General features: G+C 46.8%; 1 protein-coding gene across 1 annotated transcript in view; it reads left to right on the top strand.

Moving 5' to 3' along the window:
* The window catches only part of USP39 (ubiquitin specific peptidase 39), a 32,722-nt gene extending 19,498 nt beyond the window's left edge, over positions 1 to 13,224 (top strand). The window contains exons 10-13 of the mRNA XM_021707875.1: positions 3,364 to 3,506; positions 8,653 to 8,788; positions 11,874 to 11,960; positions 12,762 to 13,224. Of these exons, the coding sequence (XP_021563550.1) occupies positions 3,364 to 3,506; positions 8,653 to 8,788; positions 11,874 to 11,960; positions 12,762 to 12,809 (414 nt within the window). The 3' untranslated portion in view covers positions 12,810 to 13,224. The remainder of the gene's footprint in view (positions 1 to 3,363; positions 3,507 to 8,652; positions 8,789 to 11,873; positions 11,961 to 12,761) is intronic.
* The last annotated feature ends 5,380 nt before the right edge of the window (positions 13,225 to 18,604 follow it).

Consider the following 18,604-nt stretch of genomic DNA (forward strand, 5'->3'; position numbering starts at 1 on the left):
ATTACAGGCATGCGCTACCACGCCCGGCTGATTTTTTTGATTTATTGTAGAGATGAGATCTCGCTGCCCAGGCAGGTCTCGAACTCACAGGCTCAGGCAGTCCACTCACCTCAGCCTCCCAAAAGACATGGGATTACAGGCTGAGCCACTGAGCCCGGCTGATTTATAGAGATTTATTTGATCGTCTGTCCTGAAGAATGTGCCACATACATTTGAGAATAATATACATTCTCCTGTTGCTGGTGGAATGTTCTGTATATGTCTGTTATATCCAGTTGTTTTTGTGTTGTTCAGGTCCTCTTTTTCTTTGTTCATTATCTATCTGCTGCTTCTATCTGTTGTTGTTATTTTGAGTCAGAGTCTCACTTTGTCACCCAGACTGGAGTGCAGTGGCATGCTCATAGCTACCATAGCCTTGACCTGCTGGACTCAGGCTATTGTTCTGCCTCAGCCTTCCAAGTAGCTGGAACCACAGGCACACACCACAATGCCCTGCTAATTCTTAAAAACTTATTGTAGAGACGAGGTCTTGCCAAGTTGCTCAGGCTGGTCTCAAACCCCTGGGTTCAGGCAATCCTCTCGCTTCTGCCTCCCAAAGTGCTGGGATTACAGACGTGAGCTACCATGCCTGGCTCTATCCATGATTGAAAGTGAGGAATTGGGTCGGGCACAGTGTCTCATGCCTGTAATCCCAGCACTTTGGGAGGCTGAGGTGGGAGGATCTCTTGAGCCCAGGAATTTGAGACCAACCTGGGCAACATATGAGACCATGTCTCTATAAAAAATAAAAATTAGCCCCCGTGTGGTGGTATATACTTGTAGTCCCAGCTACTTGGGAGGCTGAGATGGGAGGATCACTTAAGTCCAGGATGTCAAGGCTGTGGTTAGCCAGGATCACATCACTGTACTCCAGCCTGGGTGACACAGTGCAACCATGTCTCAAAAAAAAAATAAAAAAGGAATTGAAGTCTTCAACTACATTTTGATTTGTCTTTTTATTTTCATCTGTTTTTGCATGTGTTTTGGTCACTTATCTGTCATTTAGCCTTAGCAACATGTAGCTGGAGCAAGATGAGAAATGCTGCTATCTGTTCCCTGGGACGATTTCTCTCTGGAGACTGGGGAGAGCCATGTTACTGGGTGTGCCTCTGGAGTGGAACGTTTTTCTCAGAGCTATGAGAGACCTTAGTCCTTTGTCCTCAGTTCAAATACCACAGAACTCTTGTTTTGCTTACCGGGTTACTAGATTTTATTTTTGTGAAAAACATTAAGGAAAAACATTTTCTTTAGTAAATGTTTCTTCATTTGCTATCCAGCCTTTAGTAATCTTAGCCAGTTTTGCTAGGGAGCAAGTCTGTGGAATTCCTCATGCTGTAATACTGGAAGGGGAACTTTTATTTGATATTTCATAAAGTTACCATCCAGATAGTTTTGAAGTATGCAAATCCTGATGTTATTTTGTTTTTACTCTTTTATTTTACTTTTGAGTTGGGGATCTCACTTTGTCACCCAGGCTGGAGTGCAGCGGCGGAATCACAGTTCACTTGGACCTCGCCCTCCTGGGCTCAGGTGCTCCTTCTGCCTAAACCTCCCAAGAAGCTGGGACTACAGGCACGTACCACCACATCCAACTCATATTTTTGTTTTCTATTTTATTTATTTATTTATTGCCGGTTGTGGTGGCTCACGCCTGTAATCCCAGCACTTAGGAAGGCCAAGGTGAGAGGATTGCCTGAGTCCATGGGTTGGAGACCAGCCCTGGAAACTTAGTGAGACTCATATCTACAGTAAGTCAAAGGCATAGTGGCGAGTGCCTGTGGTTCCAGCTACTTGGAAGGCTGAGGTGGAAGGGTCACCTGAGCCCAGAGGGTCGAGGCTATCGTGGCTGTGAGCGTGCCACTGCAATGCAACCTGGGTGACAGAGTGAGACTCCAACTCAAAAAAAAATTATTTATTTATTTAGTCTGAATCTTACTCTGTCACCTAGGCTGGTGCGGCGGCATGCTCACTGCTACTGCAGCCTCGATCTGCTGGGCTCAGGTGATCCTTCTGAGTAGCTGGAAATACAGGTACAGACCACCATGCCCAGCTAATTTTTTGATTTATTGTAAGAGACAAGGTCTTGCCAAGTTGCCTAGACTGGTTTCGAATCCCTGGATTCAGGCAATCCTCTCACTTCTGTGTCTCACAATTTTGGGTTTACAAATGTGATAATTTAAAAAATTTTTCTGTAGAGACAAGATCTCACTGTGGTGCCCAGGCTGGTCTTGAACACCTGGCTCAAGGGATCCTCCCACACTGGCTTCCCAAAGTGCCGGGATTATAGGTGTGAGCCACCATGACCAGCTCTGTTATTTGGTTTTTTTCTTTTTTTTTGAGTTGGAGTCTCACTCTGTCGCCCAGACTGGAGTGCAGTGGCCGCTCCCGGCCACCACAGCCTCGCCTGCTGGGCTCCGGCGATCATTCCGCCTCAGCCTTCCGAGTAGCCGGAATTACAGGCATGTGCTACCACGCCCGGCTGATTTTTTGATTTATTGTAGACATGAGGTCTCGCTGCCCAGGCGAGTCTCGAACCCGTGGGCTCAGGCAATCCACTCACCTCAGCCTCCCAAAGGCGCAGGATTATAGGCTGAGCCACCGAGCCCGGCTAACCAGCTCTGTTATTAAAGTATTTTCCTGGAAAGTGTGGGGTTCCCTAGATAGGTCTATTGTTCTTCCGGAATTCACCTATTCCAGAAAGGGATGTTTTCACTGGTATCTTCTCTCTTTTTACCAAGGCTAAGGATTTGTGTTAAGGAAGAGCAAGTTCTTGTTCATCAGTTTTGATGCCCCGTGGCTTGGGCAAATGCCCCAAGTCCTCTACCTGCTTGCTACTGAGTGAGCCCTCAGTGAATGCCGCCTGCCAGACTGAGCTTGGTCCAGAGTCTCGGGGCCTTCGCAGGAAGTGGTTACCACCTCTGCTGGAGAACTCTTAGTGATGCGGGGCTGCTCACTGCTGCAGAAGTCAGGAAATTCGTTTTTCCTTCCTTTGAATTAAGCTTGTGTGGTTTAATTCTGCAGCTTTTAACAAATCTTTTTCACTTGACCGCCTTATTTCCCTCATAAAAGCTGGCACTCATATTCCTGTGGATAGAGTCTTGTGTTGTCTGTTAGAGCTTGTGCTGGCTGAAATGTGGCCGGCACTTGAGGTGTGTTGACCAGCTTTTGCCAAGCTGCTCGGCCTCAGATTTGTGTGCAGTTCTGGGACCAGGTGTCTTCTAAACTCTAGCAGTGAGACAAAATTACATAAACAAAACACAGCTCATGCCTCTGCTTCAACACCTGCTGAATGCTAGCACTAATTTGAGAATTTTCTTTCTCTAGGAATACAAGACGTACAAGGAGAACTTTCTGAAGCGTTTCCAGCTCACCAAGCTGCCTCCATATCTCATCTTTTGTATAAAGAGATTCACTAAGAACAACTTCTTTGTTGAGAAGAATCCCACTATTGTCAACTTCCCGATTACGTAAGTGTCCCTCTACTTCACTTCCTTTTATGGGGAGTGAGCCTGACTTTCTCTTCCTATGTATGCACCACTGCTGATTTTGGACTGTCTTAGTGGGGGGCTGCAAGGAACAGAGCTTACCGCCACCACATAAGCATTTCTGTTGAGAGGATACGCATATCCCATGGACTTCAAAGGCAGATGTTTACTGGGAGACCATCTGCCTTCTCTCCTGCTGCTGGCTGGGAATCAATCTTTGGCCTGGGGAAGACGAGTTGATGCAAGCGGGGTGGGACAGTGAGAATTCCACCTCGTTTTGAAGATCACCCGAACAGTGAAGTTCTGCCCCTCTCTGTGCTGGTCATCACAGCTTCTTGCACACTGTTAGCTAGGCACAGCTTTTGGGGATGGCTCTGTGTTTGTCCTGTCATCTTGGAGTCCGTTCTATTTTTCTGCAGAGGTTAAAATCGAGAGTGTGCTCAATTTCTTCCTTTTGACGGGAAGTTGTAAATTTTGATGTATGGTCTTCTTTAGTTTAACATGCAGTTGTCTCTGTCTTTATGCATATTTGTGAGTTTTGTTTTGTTTTTTTTGCATCATAGTCTCACTTTGTTGCCTAGGCTGGAGTGTTGGGCTCAGGCAATCCTTCCACCTCAGCTTCCTAAGTAGCTAGAATCACAGGTGCACGCCACCACATCTGGCTAATTTTTTACTTTATTGTGGCAATGAGGGCTTGCCAAGTTGCCCAGGCTGGTCTCGAACTCCTGGGCTCAGGCAATCCTCTCGCCTCCCAAAGTGCTGGGATTCATTTGTGAATATTTTATGGGAAATTTGAGTTGCACCAGATGCTTCTAGTTTGCTACCTTCTAACTCAGAAGACTGAAAGACCCCCCTTTGGAGTAGACCACTGATTTTCAATTCTCAAGGGACAAAGTTTTCGTACTCTGAAGGTGTCTCTGAGGAAGTGGAGGAATGTGGAGAAATCTGGTGTCAGGGCTGCAGGAAGAAGCATGGGTTTCAGTTTGCTGGTGTTGAGATAAGATGCGAGTGGAGTCCTGAGACAATTCATAATAAAGATGGGGATGGCTCGGTGGCTCAGCCTGTCATCCCAGCGCTTTGGGAGGCCAAGTTGAGTGGATTGCCTGAGCCCATGGGTTCGAGACCAGCCTAGGCAACTTGGCGAGACCTCGTCTCTACGATAAATAAAAAATTAGCTGGGTGTGGTAGCATGCGCCTGCAGTTCTGGCTACGTGGAAGGCTGAGGTGGAAGGATCGCCAGAGCCTAGCAGGTCGATGCTGGGTGGCCGTGAGTGTGCTGCTGCCCTCCAGCCTGGGCGACAGAGTGAGACCCCCAACTCAAAAACAGACAAGATGGGGATGGGTGATAACTCAGTAGTCTTTTAAAACATTTATTTTTTAGTCTTTTTTTGTTAAAGCTTCACAGAGCTTGGAGTTTAATTTGGAGTTGTAATGGATGCATGCTCATTTTCTTGTTTCTTTCTCCTTTCATTCCCTTCCATTTCTTAGTTTTCCAAGCTATATCATGACTGCTAGTTTTCTCCTTTGAAAATAGTTCTAGTTCTTAATTCTGTGGTGTTTAAGAGGCCAGAGTTCCAGGCTGTCCTAGTGGTGGACCTTAGATGTGTCGTTTGCTTATTTTCTGGATGTATTCTCTCGTGGACAGAATGAGAGGCTTGGACTAGATGGGCCCTGAGGGTCCTTCTAGGTACAATATTTTATTACAGTATTTCTGAATTCCATGGTTACCAAGAATCTTAGAATGGGCAAGGAGGTGTGCGGTGGTGAGGAGAGGGAGCCTTCGCAGTGAGGATTATAGGAAAATTTCTTCTTCTCTCTTTCTTTACTTGTTCTTTGTGAGCATCTTGTTTGTATGTTGAGTAGAGTGAACCAGGGCCCACTGAATGACGAATGAAGGCCCACCATTTGCCACCCTGAGCAGTACCACAGAGGCACTTTCTTCAAAAGTCTGCATATCAAGGCTTGGTTCAGAACTGACCTCTTGTGAATTGCCACAGGCCTCAGTCTGTTCCTGGTTGGGAAGAGCGGTCTTGACTCCAAAAGCAGCTCCAGAGGGAGGAAGACTGCATTGATGACACTTGCTGCTCATTGGCCACAGAAAGTTTCGTGCTCCCTTGGTTTCTTTTATGTTGGGCCTGGAGGATATTTATTTTCCCACAGGTTGCATTTGGATTCTTTCGTAAGGCTTACTTCGGAGAAGTTAAGAAAAAGCTTGCTTCTTAACTAGTCAGCCTTTTAGAGAACATCAAACCATGTGACTTAAGTGTGGAAACCTGCACGTTAAATATCTGATGCACTGTAATGACTTCCGGAATAGTATGATTCCAGCTTACCCAAATGTCTGTACCTTTTTCCCTGTCTTCTCTGTCTTCTCCTGTATTTTATTTATTTATGGAATGATTAATTTATTGAATTGCTGAATTATTGATTTACTTGAGTTTGAGTCTCACTCTTATCACCCAGGCTGGAGGGCAGTGGCATGCTCCCAGCCACCACAGCCTCAACCTTCTGGGCTTAGGCGATCCTTCTACGTCAGCCTTCCAAGTTGCTGGAACAACAGGCGTGCGCCACCATGCTGAGCTGATTTTTTGATTTATTGTGGAGATGGGGTCTCAGGCAGTCCTCTTGCCTTGGCCTCACAAAGTGCTGGGATTACAGGTGTGAGCCACTGTGTCCAGCTAACACTCCCTCTTTTTGTCAGAGAGTTCGGATTCATGATGACTAGGTGCCCTCTGGTTATTTGGAGATGGGGATTTTTGAGGACAGGTTTAAAGTTTCACTTACAGCTAATTAGTCGTTCTCTTAATTGGTCTGGTGTTTGGATTTGGGAGATGAGTATAGTTTGCTCTTTTGCCTGTTTTCTAAAGCAACTTTCTCTTTTGCTACTTGAATAGTTTTTGTTCAGTCATGAATTCTTATGTATAATACTCCAGTCTGGTCGACAGAGCAAGAACTATCTCCAAAAAAAAAAAGGCTACATAAAATAATTAGAACAAGATTGTATATTTGTTTATTACTATAGGCTTCCATTTAAAACTTTTTTATTTTTGAACAGTTATTATATTCACATAGTCTAAATTCAGAGAGAGCCATATAGCTGGATATGGCCACCATTAGCTGTTTCTTGTGAATCCTTCCAGAGAGAACATTATTGTGTTTTACATAATTATTGGTAGCACATTGGACAATTTTTTTTTTTTTTTTTTTTGAGTTAGAGTCTCACTCTGTCGCCCAGACTGGAGTGCATTGGCCGCTCCTGGCCACCGCAGCCTCGACCTGCTGGGCTCCGGCGGCGATCCTTCTGCCTCAGCCTTCCAAGTGGCTGGAATTACGGGCATGCGCTACCACGCCCGGCTAATTTTTTGTTTGTTTTATTGTAGAGATGAGGTCTCACCAAGTTGCCCAGGTGCGTCTCGAACCTGCGGGCTCAGGCAATCCACCCACCTCAGCCTCCCAAAGGCGCGGGATTACAGGCTGAGCCACCGAGCCCGGCTTATTTTAATTTTTATAAATATTTGTAGGCTCCAAAATGATAGGTTTTTTTCCCTAAAATTACATCGTTAACCTGTTCTCTTAATAGTTATGTTAACTGTCAGTATATTTTCCTATTTAACTATCTGAAAGTTCTTTTTTTTTTTTTTTTGAATTGGAGTCTCACTCTTTGTCATCCAGGCTGGAATGCAGTGGTATGCTCATGGCCACAACAGCCTCGACCTGCTGGGCTTAGATGATCCTTTCCTCCTCAGCCTTCCAAGTAACTAGAACAGCAGACGCACACCACTGCGCCCGGCTAGTTTTTGTGATTTTTATTGTAGAGACGAGGTCTCACCAAGTTGGCCAGACTGGTCTCAAATCCTTGAGCCCAGGCAATTCTCTTGCCTGGGCCTCCCAAAGTGCTGGGATGGCAGACTGAGCCACCGCGCCCAGCCATGCAAGTTCTTAGTAATTGTCTTTGTGCAGTCTTCACAGTAAACATTTATTATAGTACTTCATGGACTGATAGCTAGAATTCAGCACATAAAACAGGAAAAGATTTTACCCCAAGGATACTTCTCCATATTTGAATGTGAATGTTTAGATATTAAAGATAAATCTAATGTTTCCAAGTCCCAGTTGAAGGAACCAAGTCAGTAGTTTCTTTTAGCAATGGGAACTGAGAAATGTGGAAGCCAAGGTGTGGGTCACATGTAGTAGGGAACGCTGGGCTTCAGGAGGGAGGAAATAAAGCTGATGTCAAAGGAAACAAAAGAGAGACAAGTAGTTCTCTTGGGTCCTGTTTCCCCTCTAGGCCCTGGCTCCAGCTGCATTTTGTAGTCTGAAAACCTTGAATAAATTCCCCTTTACTGCTTAAGCTCGCTTGGGTGGGTTTCTGTTACTTGCCACCTTTCTGCCATTTACTTAAAAGGAAAACAGTCGCTGGCTTTGGCCCCCTCCCCCACCTTGGGAAGGTGAATCTTCTCTTTCTCTCTCTCATTAATTTACTTTAAATAAACTGTATTTTCTAATCTTAAAAAAAAAGGAAAAAAGGCAAACAATCAAAGAAGCAGGTTTTCAGAAAATAGAAGAAAACAAATCTGAGTCATCTGCCTGGTTTGTCATATTGAGCTTGTTACAACAACGACACACAGTGGCAGTCCATGGAATGATGTGGTCATACCTTCCGCAGCCTAAGTCCAAAGATCAGGTGTTGACTGCATACTGCAGCTGCAGCTGAGTTCCCACGTGGGACAATGGGTGAGACAGGTTACAACTGCTGTCTTGCTTCATTCTCACATCTTCAACGAAACCGTGATTCTCATTCTCATGTCAGAGAGGCTAAGGTTGTGTAACGGGCTTCAACTCACACATAGTGCTGAATTGGCAGTGCCAGGATTCCATCTCAGGTCCGAATGAGTCCAGGCTCTGCGCTCTTGACTCCTAGACATGCTTTTGAAAGGTGCTTTTCCCATAGAGTCTGTCATTCTTGTTGGCATGTTTTGTGAATGCCGGCCAACCTAGACTTTCAAAAGGCTCAGCAATCCTACCCAGAGCTCAGGTCCTAAAACAGGGCCCGACAACTTTTGTGGTCCATTTGAGTAGAACGGTTTCCCTTTGTCTGGTATTCTGACTTTGTTTTCATCATCTCCAGAAATGTGGATCTGCGAGAATACTTATCTGAAGAAGTTCAAGCAGTACACAAGAATACCACCTATGACCTCATTGCCAACATTGTACATGATGGCAAGCCCTCTGAGGGCTCCTACCGGATCCATGTGCTCCATCACGTGAGTGGCTGCTGACTGTCTCATGGCTGGGTGGCAAAGCCAGGTGGTGTTCCTTTGGCATTTCAGAGGGCAGTTCCCTTCAGTTTACCCTTGCTTGGCCTTGGATTCAGGACTCTGGAAGTAACAGCTGTCTGTGGTTAGTTTAGGGCATTTCTCAATTTTGGCTCACATTGGACTCACCTGGGGAGCTTTTAAAAATCCTAATCCCTGGGGACCATCCCAGGCCAATCACATTAGAACAGTGGTGGTCAACTGGGACAGAGGTTAGGGATATTGGTATATATTCTGCAGTGCACAGGAGAGCCCCTGTGATAAAGAATTACTGGCTCAAAACATCAATCAGCACCAAAGTTATGAGACTGCGGAGATTGTCTGGAGGTGGAAGCTGGCACTTGATGTTTGAAAGTCCCCCTAGAGACTCTGATGTGCAGCCAGACTTGAGAACCTGTGCCCTAGACTAGAGCCATACCACCCAAAGTGGGATCCTTGGTCCAGCTACGTCAGCATTATCTGAGAGCTGTTAGACATGCAGAATCTGGTGGGGCGGGTAGTCACACCTATAATTCCAGCACTTTGGGAGGTGAAGGCAGGAGGATTGCTTGAGACCAAGAGTTGGAGACCAACCTGGGCAACAAAGTGAGACTCTGTCTCTACAAAAAATAAAATAAAATTAGCTGGTTGTGGTGGTGCAGGCCTGTAGTCCTAGTTACTTGGGAGACTGAGGCAGGAGGATTCCTTAAGCCCAGGGGTTGAAGGCTATAGTGAGGCTGCAGTGAGCTATGATCACACCACTGCACTCAATGTAGCCTGGATGACAGACGGAGATGCTCTTTCAAAAGAAAGAAAGAAAAAAAAGCGTGAAAAAAGAAATGCAGAATTTCAGGTCCCCCAAACCTACAAAATCAGAATCTTCATTTCTGATTTGTACAAAAGTAAAGTATGTGAAACACGAGTTTAGAGGTTCATTTTTTTGCTCAGAATTTTGTGAATTTAACTCAAGCTGAAAATAAAACGTACTTGAGATGTATTTGTTATCACATAGATTATCAGCACATATTGTTCTAATTTGATTAGTCTCTTTTGAGACTATGGGCTTAATAGTAACTAGCTGTTATCAGTTTAATAATAACTGTCTGTTTATCAAGTGCTTTACTATGTGCTTCATGGACATTAATCTCATTTATATCCTTAAAACACACCTCTAGGCGGGTATCAGTAGCATCCTTTTTACAGATGAGGAAATGTAGGCTCACAGTTTGAGTAAATTATCTTTTTTAATCGTAGAGACAGAGTCTTGCTGTGTTGCCTAGGCTGGTCTCAAACTCCTGGGCTGAAGCAATCCTCCTGCCTTGACCTCCCAAAGTGCTGGGATTACAGGCATGAGCCAATATGCCCAGCCTTGAGTAATTTATCTGATGGCTATAGAATTGGGATCTGAACCCAGATACTTGGCTTCAGATTCCATGTTCTTAACTAGTCCTTGAACAAGGAATAGGGGCTTGCTTATGTGATCTGAGCTTGCTTTATTTTTCCTGTCTTCTGAATTGTTGGAATATCCAGGATTACCTATATTCTATGATATTGGTCTTCTACATTTCTTAGAAGTTTGGGTGGATAAGGCAGGTTGGCTGCCAGAAGTACTTTGCCTTAATCCAGAAACTTCTTTTTCCCTTGCTCAGGGAAGCATGAAGTGAGGTAGTTCTTGCTGTATTTGCAGTGTTTGCTGTATTTGCAGCAGTTTAGTATGAAGCATAGTGTCCACCAAGGTCACTTTTTGGGATTGTGTCTTGCTTCTATTCTTTGGGGTGAGGGTGTGGAGAGTGGGGAGTGTCCATGTTTATGTTCTCTCAGTAGTTGGCACTGCACCTCCCAAGTGAGAGTGTCTAGTCTGTCACTTCTGAGTAGGAAGGAGACGTCTTAGATGAGCAGTAGAAAGTTCCACTTTCTTCTCTTTAGTATGTGCCTAAATTATTATTCTTTTTTTTTTTTTTTTGAGTTGGAGTCTCACTCTGTTGCCCAGACTGGAGTACAGTGGCACACTGCCGGCCACTGCAGCCTCGACCTGCTGGGCTCTGGCGATCCTTCTGCCTCAGCCTTCCAAGTAGCTGGAACTACAGGCGCACGCTGCCACGCCTGGCTACTTTTTGATTTATTGTAGAGATGAGGTCTCATCAAGTTTCCCAGGCAGGTCTCGAACTCGTGGGCTCAGGCAACCTAAATTCTTCTTAAAAGATGTACAGACTGGGCATGGTGGCTCACGCCTATAATCCCAGCACTTGGGGAGGCTGAGGTGAGAGATTGCCTGAGCCCACAGGTTTGAGACCAGCCTGGGCAACTTGGCGAGACCTCATTTCTACAATAAATCAAAAAATTAGCTGGGCGTGGTGGCGCATGCCTGTTAGTTCCAGCTGCTTTCAAGGCTGATGTGCAGGAATTGCCTGAGCCCGGCAGGTTGAGGCTGTGGTGGCCATGAACGTGCCACTGCCCTCCAGTCTGAGCGACATTGTGAGATTCTGACTTAAAAAAAAAGTACAGAAACTGAGATTCCATCGTACCTCACGGAATCATTGATAGGAATGAAGTTTGTGATGATCAATCCATCAAAAGCTTTGTGAATTGACTTGTGCCCGGCAGAGGTTATGCACCCTCTTCTTTATGACTCTGTCTGGGTCACATCTGGTGACTGTTCTTCTGATTTTTTTTTTTTTTCCAAGCTGGAGTCTGACTCTGTCACCCAGGCTGGAGGACAGTGGCATGCTCCCAGCCACCACAGCCTTGACCTGCTGGGCTCAGGCAGTCCTTTTGCCTCAGCCTTCCAAGTAGCTGGAACTACAGACACACGCCACCATGCCTGGCTAAGTGTTTTATGTACTGTAGAGATGAGGTCTTGCCAAGTTGCCCAGGCTGGTCACGAACCTGTGGGCTCAGGCAATCCTCTCACTTCAGCCTCCCAAAGTGCTGGGATTATGGATGTGAGCCACTGTGCCCAGCCCTGATTTTTTAAACTCTTGTCTGTGAGCCCTTCCTGGTACACCGTTTTTGGTTTTAGGGAGCCAACTAAGCCAGCCCTTCATACTTCCTGCAGGGAACTGGCAAATGGTATGAATTACAAGACCTCCAGGTGACTGACATCCTTCCCCAGATGATCACGCTGTCGGAGGCTTACATTCAGGTGAATCGGCCCCAGACCCAGTGGGTGCTAGATGGGTGGGGTGTGGGGCCGGTGGGAGGAGTGGACCAAGGCAGGAGGGCTGGTGGAGTTAGAACCTTGGTGGGAGGGCCAGGGGCCTGCTGGGATATATACTGAGGAGTGGCGGGGACCAGATTGTATGGCCCTGTAAATCAAGCAGATTTTCAGAAGAGAAGAGAGCGGGAATGCCTGGAAAGTTATGAGCGAGTAAAGCAAGTTGTGTCTATGGCCAGGTGTTGTAGAGGTCTGTGATCTATGAGGAAGCTGGCCACATGTCAGCCCTGAGCTGTCTCCAACACCCAGGCAGTGTTCTTGCTGGGATCCCCTGGCCTCTCCTCATGCCTTTTTGAGTGTCAGCCATGCTATTTTGGCTGTCTTCTCCTTCGGACTGAGAGCCCTTGGAGCACAGAGTATCTCTGCTTTCTCTTTTTGTAGCTGTTCTAGTACCTGGCAAAAGAAGGAAGAGACTAAGAAAAGCCACAGTTTTGTAAAAGACATGTGCTGCCTCGCTCCTCAGAGACAGCTCTTTTGTTTCCTCATGGCCTTGTCTACTGCTGTATACTTGGCCGTGCATCCTTTTTAGAAAGAGAATTTTTAGAAAGAGAGGGAGAGAATGAGTAGAAACTTGAAAATAGAATGAAAGGCATTTTCAGGGGCTGTAGCAGGTACACAAGTGGGGTGACAGGTTGTCCATTGCCTGGCATAGAACAGGTATTTGATAACTATTTATTGACTGGCTGCTTCCTAGACCAGCTCTTCAGTGTGTGTTTTCATTTCTCACAGATTTGGAAGAGGCGCGATAATGATGAAACCAACCAGCAGGGTGCTTGAAGGTGGCCTTTGCTCCTGAGGGCTTTGGCTGAGGACAGTAATGTGAATCCTGAAGCTGGGGCCTGCCGGCAGGTGTCCTAATCCAGCCCGGTTTGTGCGGATTCTGGCCACACCAGAGCGTCAGAGGAGCCCACTTGCCTGGGATGGACCTGCCCTGTCCCCCAGCTGTTCTTTTCTCCTGCTCATTGAATTCCTTCTAGCTTCAGCAGGGCAGAACTTTTTCAAATATATGTAACTTATTTCTGAGTAGCTGAAGGACAGATTTCTTCCAAACATCAAGTCTCAGGATTCTAGGAATAAGCACGAAGCTAATGACATCCTACGTCTGGTATAGGTAGATGATTTTGCTATGGTTCTCCTCATTTCCTGATGTGTTTTTTGGAACGGATTAAATATCTTCCTGTTTTTAAACCAGCCTCTTGTTTTATGTCCTTTCCTTTGGCTTCTAGCTAAGGGACAGATTTATCTTCCTTTTTAATCTTCGCGAACTCTGCCCTACAGTCTGTCATCTGGTGCACATCATGCTTGCCTCTAGTCAACTGGTGGCTGGTGTGTCCGTTTGCACTTGTAACGATAGATTATTGTGGTGCTTAACTAGAGGGTTGGAGGCTGGCAGTTTCAGGCTACAGTGCAGGCCTGTGTAAGGGAGCAGAGAAGGAAGGAAATAGGATGAGTTCCTCACTGTGGCACATTTCTGAGGAAGTCTCAGCCAGGCCCAGAGCTGAGAGAGCCTCTCAGAAGATTCAGGCAGAAACTGCTCCCTCAAGCTCAGTCCTGGGCTGCAAGCAGCCTGGAGGAAGTGTGGCTTTGGCACGAGCACTGTGGCAGATCTGAGGATGTGGAAAGCAGGTGGAGGTGTCAGTCAACCACAGTGGGTTCTCTTAAAGGGAGACCAGAGCCACGTCCGTGGCTGCTACCCTTTACTTCTTGGATGCAACGCTGTCCTTTTTTCCTACACTTCTCTGGCAGCTCCAGTATTCCCTTTGCCGGCTGTCTCTTCTGGCTGCCCATGAACACTTGGGATTCCAAGACTCCATCCCAGACCCTTTCTGTCTTCACTTGCCACTTAACAGAGGTGACTCAAGCAGATTTTAATCCCAGACTTCTCTACACTCTTGAGTGTTAGAGCCAACTGCCTAATCATTTGAGGTGTCTTTTTTTTTTTGGGAGTCAGTCTCATTCCATCGCCCAGGCTGGAGTGCAGGGGGAAGCTCACGGTTACCCCAACGTTGACCTGCTGGGCTCCGGTGATCTTTCTGCCTCAGCCTTCCAAGCAGCTGGAACTACAGGCACATGCTACCATACCCGGCTAATTTTTTTTTTAAGTTGGAGTCTCGGTTGCCCAAGTTGGAGTGCAGTGGCATGTTCACGGCTACCCCAGCATTGACCCACTGGGCTCAGGTGATTCTTCTGCCTCAGCTTTCCAAGTAACTGGCATGCACTACCACACCTGGCTAATTTTTTGATTTTATGTAGAGATGAGGTCTCGCCAAGTTGCCCAGGCTGGTCTCCAACCTGGGGGCTCAGGCAATTCTCTCATCTCGGCCTCCCAAAGTGCTGGGGTTACAGGCTTGAGCCACCGTGCCCAGCCCCATTTTGGGTGTCTTAAAACTCAACATTGTTCAAAACAGCTTGGGGAGTTTCTCTCTCAAATTTGGTCCTTTTCCTGTTTTTTCCAGGTGGATTCCACCAGGATTCCACCATCTGTCCAGTTATATAAGCTGGAAATTCCTGTAGGAGGAATTCATCACCAGCCCCTCCCTTGTCCACTCTGTTATCAAGCCCTTTCCATTTTTCTTGGTAATGACCTTTTTTTTTTTTTTTTTAAGTCAGAGTCTCACACCATAGCCCAGGCTGGAGTACGGTGGCACACAGGCTCACGGCCACCCCAGCATCAACCTGCAGGGCTCCGGCGATCCTTCTGCCTCAGCCTTCCAAGCAGTCAGAACTACAGGTGTGTGCACTACCATGCCTGGCTAATTTTTTGATATATTGTAGAGACAAGGTCTCATCAAGTTGAGTGCTGGTCTTGAACCCCTGGGCTCAGGCAGTCCCCTTACCTCAGCCTCCCAAAGTGCTGGAATTACAGGCTTGAGCCACTGTGCCCAGCCTGGTAATAATCTTTCTCTTTTTTCTTTTTTTGAGTTGGAGTCTCACTCTGTTGCCCCGTCTCGACCTGCTGGGCTCCGGCGATCCTTTCACCTCAGCCTTCCAAGTAGCTAGAATTACAGGCATGCGCTACCACACCCAACTGATTTTTTGATTTATTGTAGAGATGAGGTCTCGCTGCCCAGGCGGGTCTCGAACCCGTGGGCTCAGGCAATCCATTCACCTCAGCCTCCTGAAGGCGCGGGATTACAGGGTGAGCCACCAAGCCCGGCTGGTAATAATCTCTTATTACGAAGGGCAGCCTACCCACTTCTTTCCATTTTCTTCCATTATCTAGTGTAAGCTTGTGCCATCTTAGTCCAGGTCCAGTCAGTCGAGACCCCAAAAATAAACTAGTTGCATAAGCTGGAGATTAATGCAGTAGACATACTCCCACTCCCCCACCCCCACTCTATTACCCAGTTGGTTTTTTTTTTTAAACAAGTCTTTCAATTTTACTTTGTAAGTATCTCTTGAACAACCTCCTCACTTTTCATTCTTTGCCACCATCTAGTCTAAACTAGTGCTGATTTAGTCCAGGTTTGATCAGTCTGGGCCATCAAGAGAGAGAATGTATTCTAAGAAAAGTTCAATTTCAAAAATTGTTAACTCCAACAGGGGTTGGTAGTAGTGAGGGACTGGCCTGTAGTAAAGAGAATGTAGGTTGGGCACAGTTCACTCCTGTAATCCCAGCACTTTGGGAGGCAGAGGCGAGAAGATTGCCTGAGCTCGGATTTGTGACCAGCCTGAGCAACATAGCAAAACCTCCTCTCTACAACAGATCACAAAAACTAACTGGGCGTGGTGGCGCGTGCCTGTAGTTTGGCTACTTTTTGGAAGGCTGGGGTGGAAGGATCGCCGAGCTCAGCAGGTCAAGACTGCAGTGGATGTGAGCTTGTCACCGCACTCCAGCCTGGGTGACAGTGAGACTCCGGCTCAAAAAAATGTAAGGGTAACAAATCACAAAGAGCAGCTATGCATGACTTCTGGGGTTGACATGAGTGTCCAAGGCTGATACTTAGACCTTGCTGAAAATCTGCCCTCTGGATCTCATTCACAGTCTATCTTGTGGTGTGTTGGAGAAAGCTGTCCCTGGTAGAGTCTCATGCAGACACTCTGCTACACAACTGTCCCGGAAGGAGAGCGTGCCAGGTAGGCTGCCATGCATTGCGGGAGCCTGATGCTAGAGACAGCAGCACGTGCTGCTTTCAAGTGAGCCTGTCAGAACCAGGAAGCACAGCCCTTCTTTCCTGCAATGTTTCTTCAGTGCCTTCTGGCAAAGCCTCCATACCAGCTGTTAAGGGAACATCTAAAGGCCCCGGATCCATTTTCACAAATGCTAAGAGGGTGAATTTGGAACTGAGAGCCTATAAATTTATAACCGGCATGGCCTGCCCCTTTGAGGACTCGGCCTCCAGGTATAGTTGGCCTTCATATCCGTAGTCTGCATCTGTGGATCCAATCAACTACGGATCAAAAATACTAGAAAAAATATTGCATCCATACTGAACATGTCCAGATGTTTTCTCTTGTCATAGTTCCCAAACAATAAGGTACAAAAACTATTTACATTGCATTAAATATTATCGGTCATCTAGAGGTGATTTAAAGTATATAGGAGGGCCGGGTTCGGCGGCTCAGCCTGTAATTCCAGCACTTTGAGAGGCCTGAGTCCGCGGGTTCGAGACCCACCCGGGCAACTTGGCGAGACCTCGTCTCTACAATAAATAAAAAATCAGCCAGGCATGGTAGCGCACGCCTGTAATTCCAGCTACTTGGAAGTCTGAGGTGGGAGGATCGCCGGAGCCCAGCAGGTCGAGGCTGCGGTGGCCGGGAGTGTGCCATCGCACTCCAGTCTGGGCGACAGAGTGAGACTCCAACTCAAAAATAAATAAAGTATACAGGAGAATGTGCATAGGCTATATGCAAATACTACCCACCATTTTATATCAGGGACTTGAGCTTCCAAGGACTTTGGTACACGCAAGAACTCCTGGAACCAATCCTCCACGGACCCCGAGGGACCACTGACCACTGTACACTCTTCTACGTGTTTGAACTCCTGTACGACAACAAAACAGTTCTATATTTCTGCTCAACGAAAAACAACCACCCTTGTTATAGATGAACAAGTTTTCACCCTTTCCCTAAGCGGGATGCAATCTCGAGAGTCATTGTATCCACTATTGGCTATGTTGATTACTCCTCGAATTCAGGCGCTGTCCTGCTGAAGATAATGTTTAAAAACTAAGTTTTTGGCTGGGAGCGGTGGCTCAGCCTGTCATCCCAGCACTTTGGGAGGCCGAGGCGAGAGGATTGCCTGAGCCCGGGGGCTTGAGACCAGGCAGGGCAACTTGGTGAGACCTCGTCTCTACAATGAATCAAAAAATTAGCCAGGCATAGTGGCATGTGCCTGTCGTTCCAGCTACTTGGAAGGCTGAGGCGGGAGGATGGCCTGAGCCCAGCAGGTCGAGACTGCGGTGGCCCTGAGTGGGCCACTGCCCTCCTGCCTAGGTGACAGAGTGAGACTCCAGCTGAAAAAATAAATAAATAAATCCTAAGTTTTTAAATAAGTTAACTTCCAACAACTTGCATATAAAATTAAAACGAGAAGAGACATGGTGTAACAGGCAAGTGGAAAACAAGCAAAGCTACAGGCCTCATTTCTGTAACTGGCCCCGAGGCTGTAGCTTGGTGTCTACTTCTCATCCCATATTTCTTCTGCCCTCAGTCTGAACCTCAGCTCGTAAGGGTGAACCTTCGTTCCCTGACGGCCTCCCCCTCCATCGTCTTGCTCACTGTTGCTCCGTAGTTTTCCATTACCTTTTTACTGTTAGACACTGTCTATCTTCCCTCCACTGTATGAACCAACGCGATTTCCTCTTGTCATCAGAATCAATCACTCTGAGAGGTAGATCACCTGTTTCCCCTTCTACACAGGCCTTTTTGCTTTTCCCCCAGTCTGTTGGTTCAGTAGCATGAGAAGCTCAAAATGTCTATGTGTGTCATCTTCCAGTTTGGTGGGGCCTTCGTGTCCATTGGTGGAAGCACTCCCTTCTTTGGGAATCTCTGAACCAGCAAAGCTCAAAGTTGCTGGGACTGGAAGCATTAAACCTGCAAGAAGTCTGTTTGGTATGATAGAGGAGTCACTCTGGCATCCATCTATTTTCCAGACCCATGTGTTTGGCTGTGGGAGAGATAGCACTGTGTAATGATCTCTTGTTCGAAGCACATAGCGACTGCATCCTGTAAAACAAAGCACCAACTGGTGCTACGACTGAGTTCTCACCATTCTACCTTTCAGTTCGGCTGGCCACTTCAGATCACGGAGGATACAGGAGGACCAGTTCATTGCATGGGCATGATTCCATTGCTGCACCTCCTTTCCTGTGGAGAGTTTCTTGATCAAAGGCAGTGCTGCAGTGAGTGCCATAGTGGCTGATAAGGTGTTCTGAGAGTCCATGGGTAGTGCTGCTGAAGAATGGTGCTGTACTGGGAACTCAGTGCTAATCTCTGCTGTCGGTGGGCTGGACATTCACCAGAAGGACTACTCCAGTCAGGTGCAGTTGGGTCCATGGCCTCACGGGCAGGGTGGCTGAAGAAAGAGGCTGCCCACTGACGTCCACAGAGCATGTCATTTGTGCACA

The sequence above is a fragment of the Carlito syrichta genome, unplaced genomic scaffold (assembly GCF_000164805.1).
Source record: "Carlito syrichta isolate Samal-C Ts95f unplaced genomic scaffold, Tarsius_syrichta-2.0.1 Scaffold126553, whole genome shotgun sequence".
NCBI lineage: Eukaryota > Metazoa > Chordata > Mammalia > Primates > Tarsiidae > Carlito > Carlito syrichta.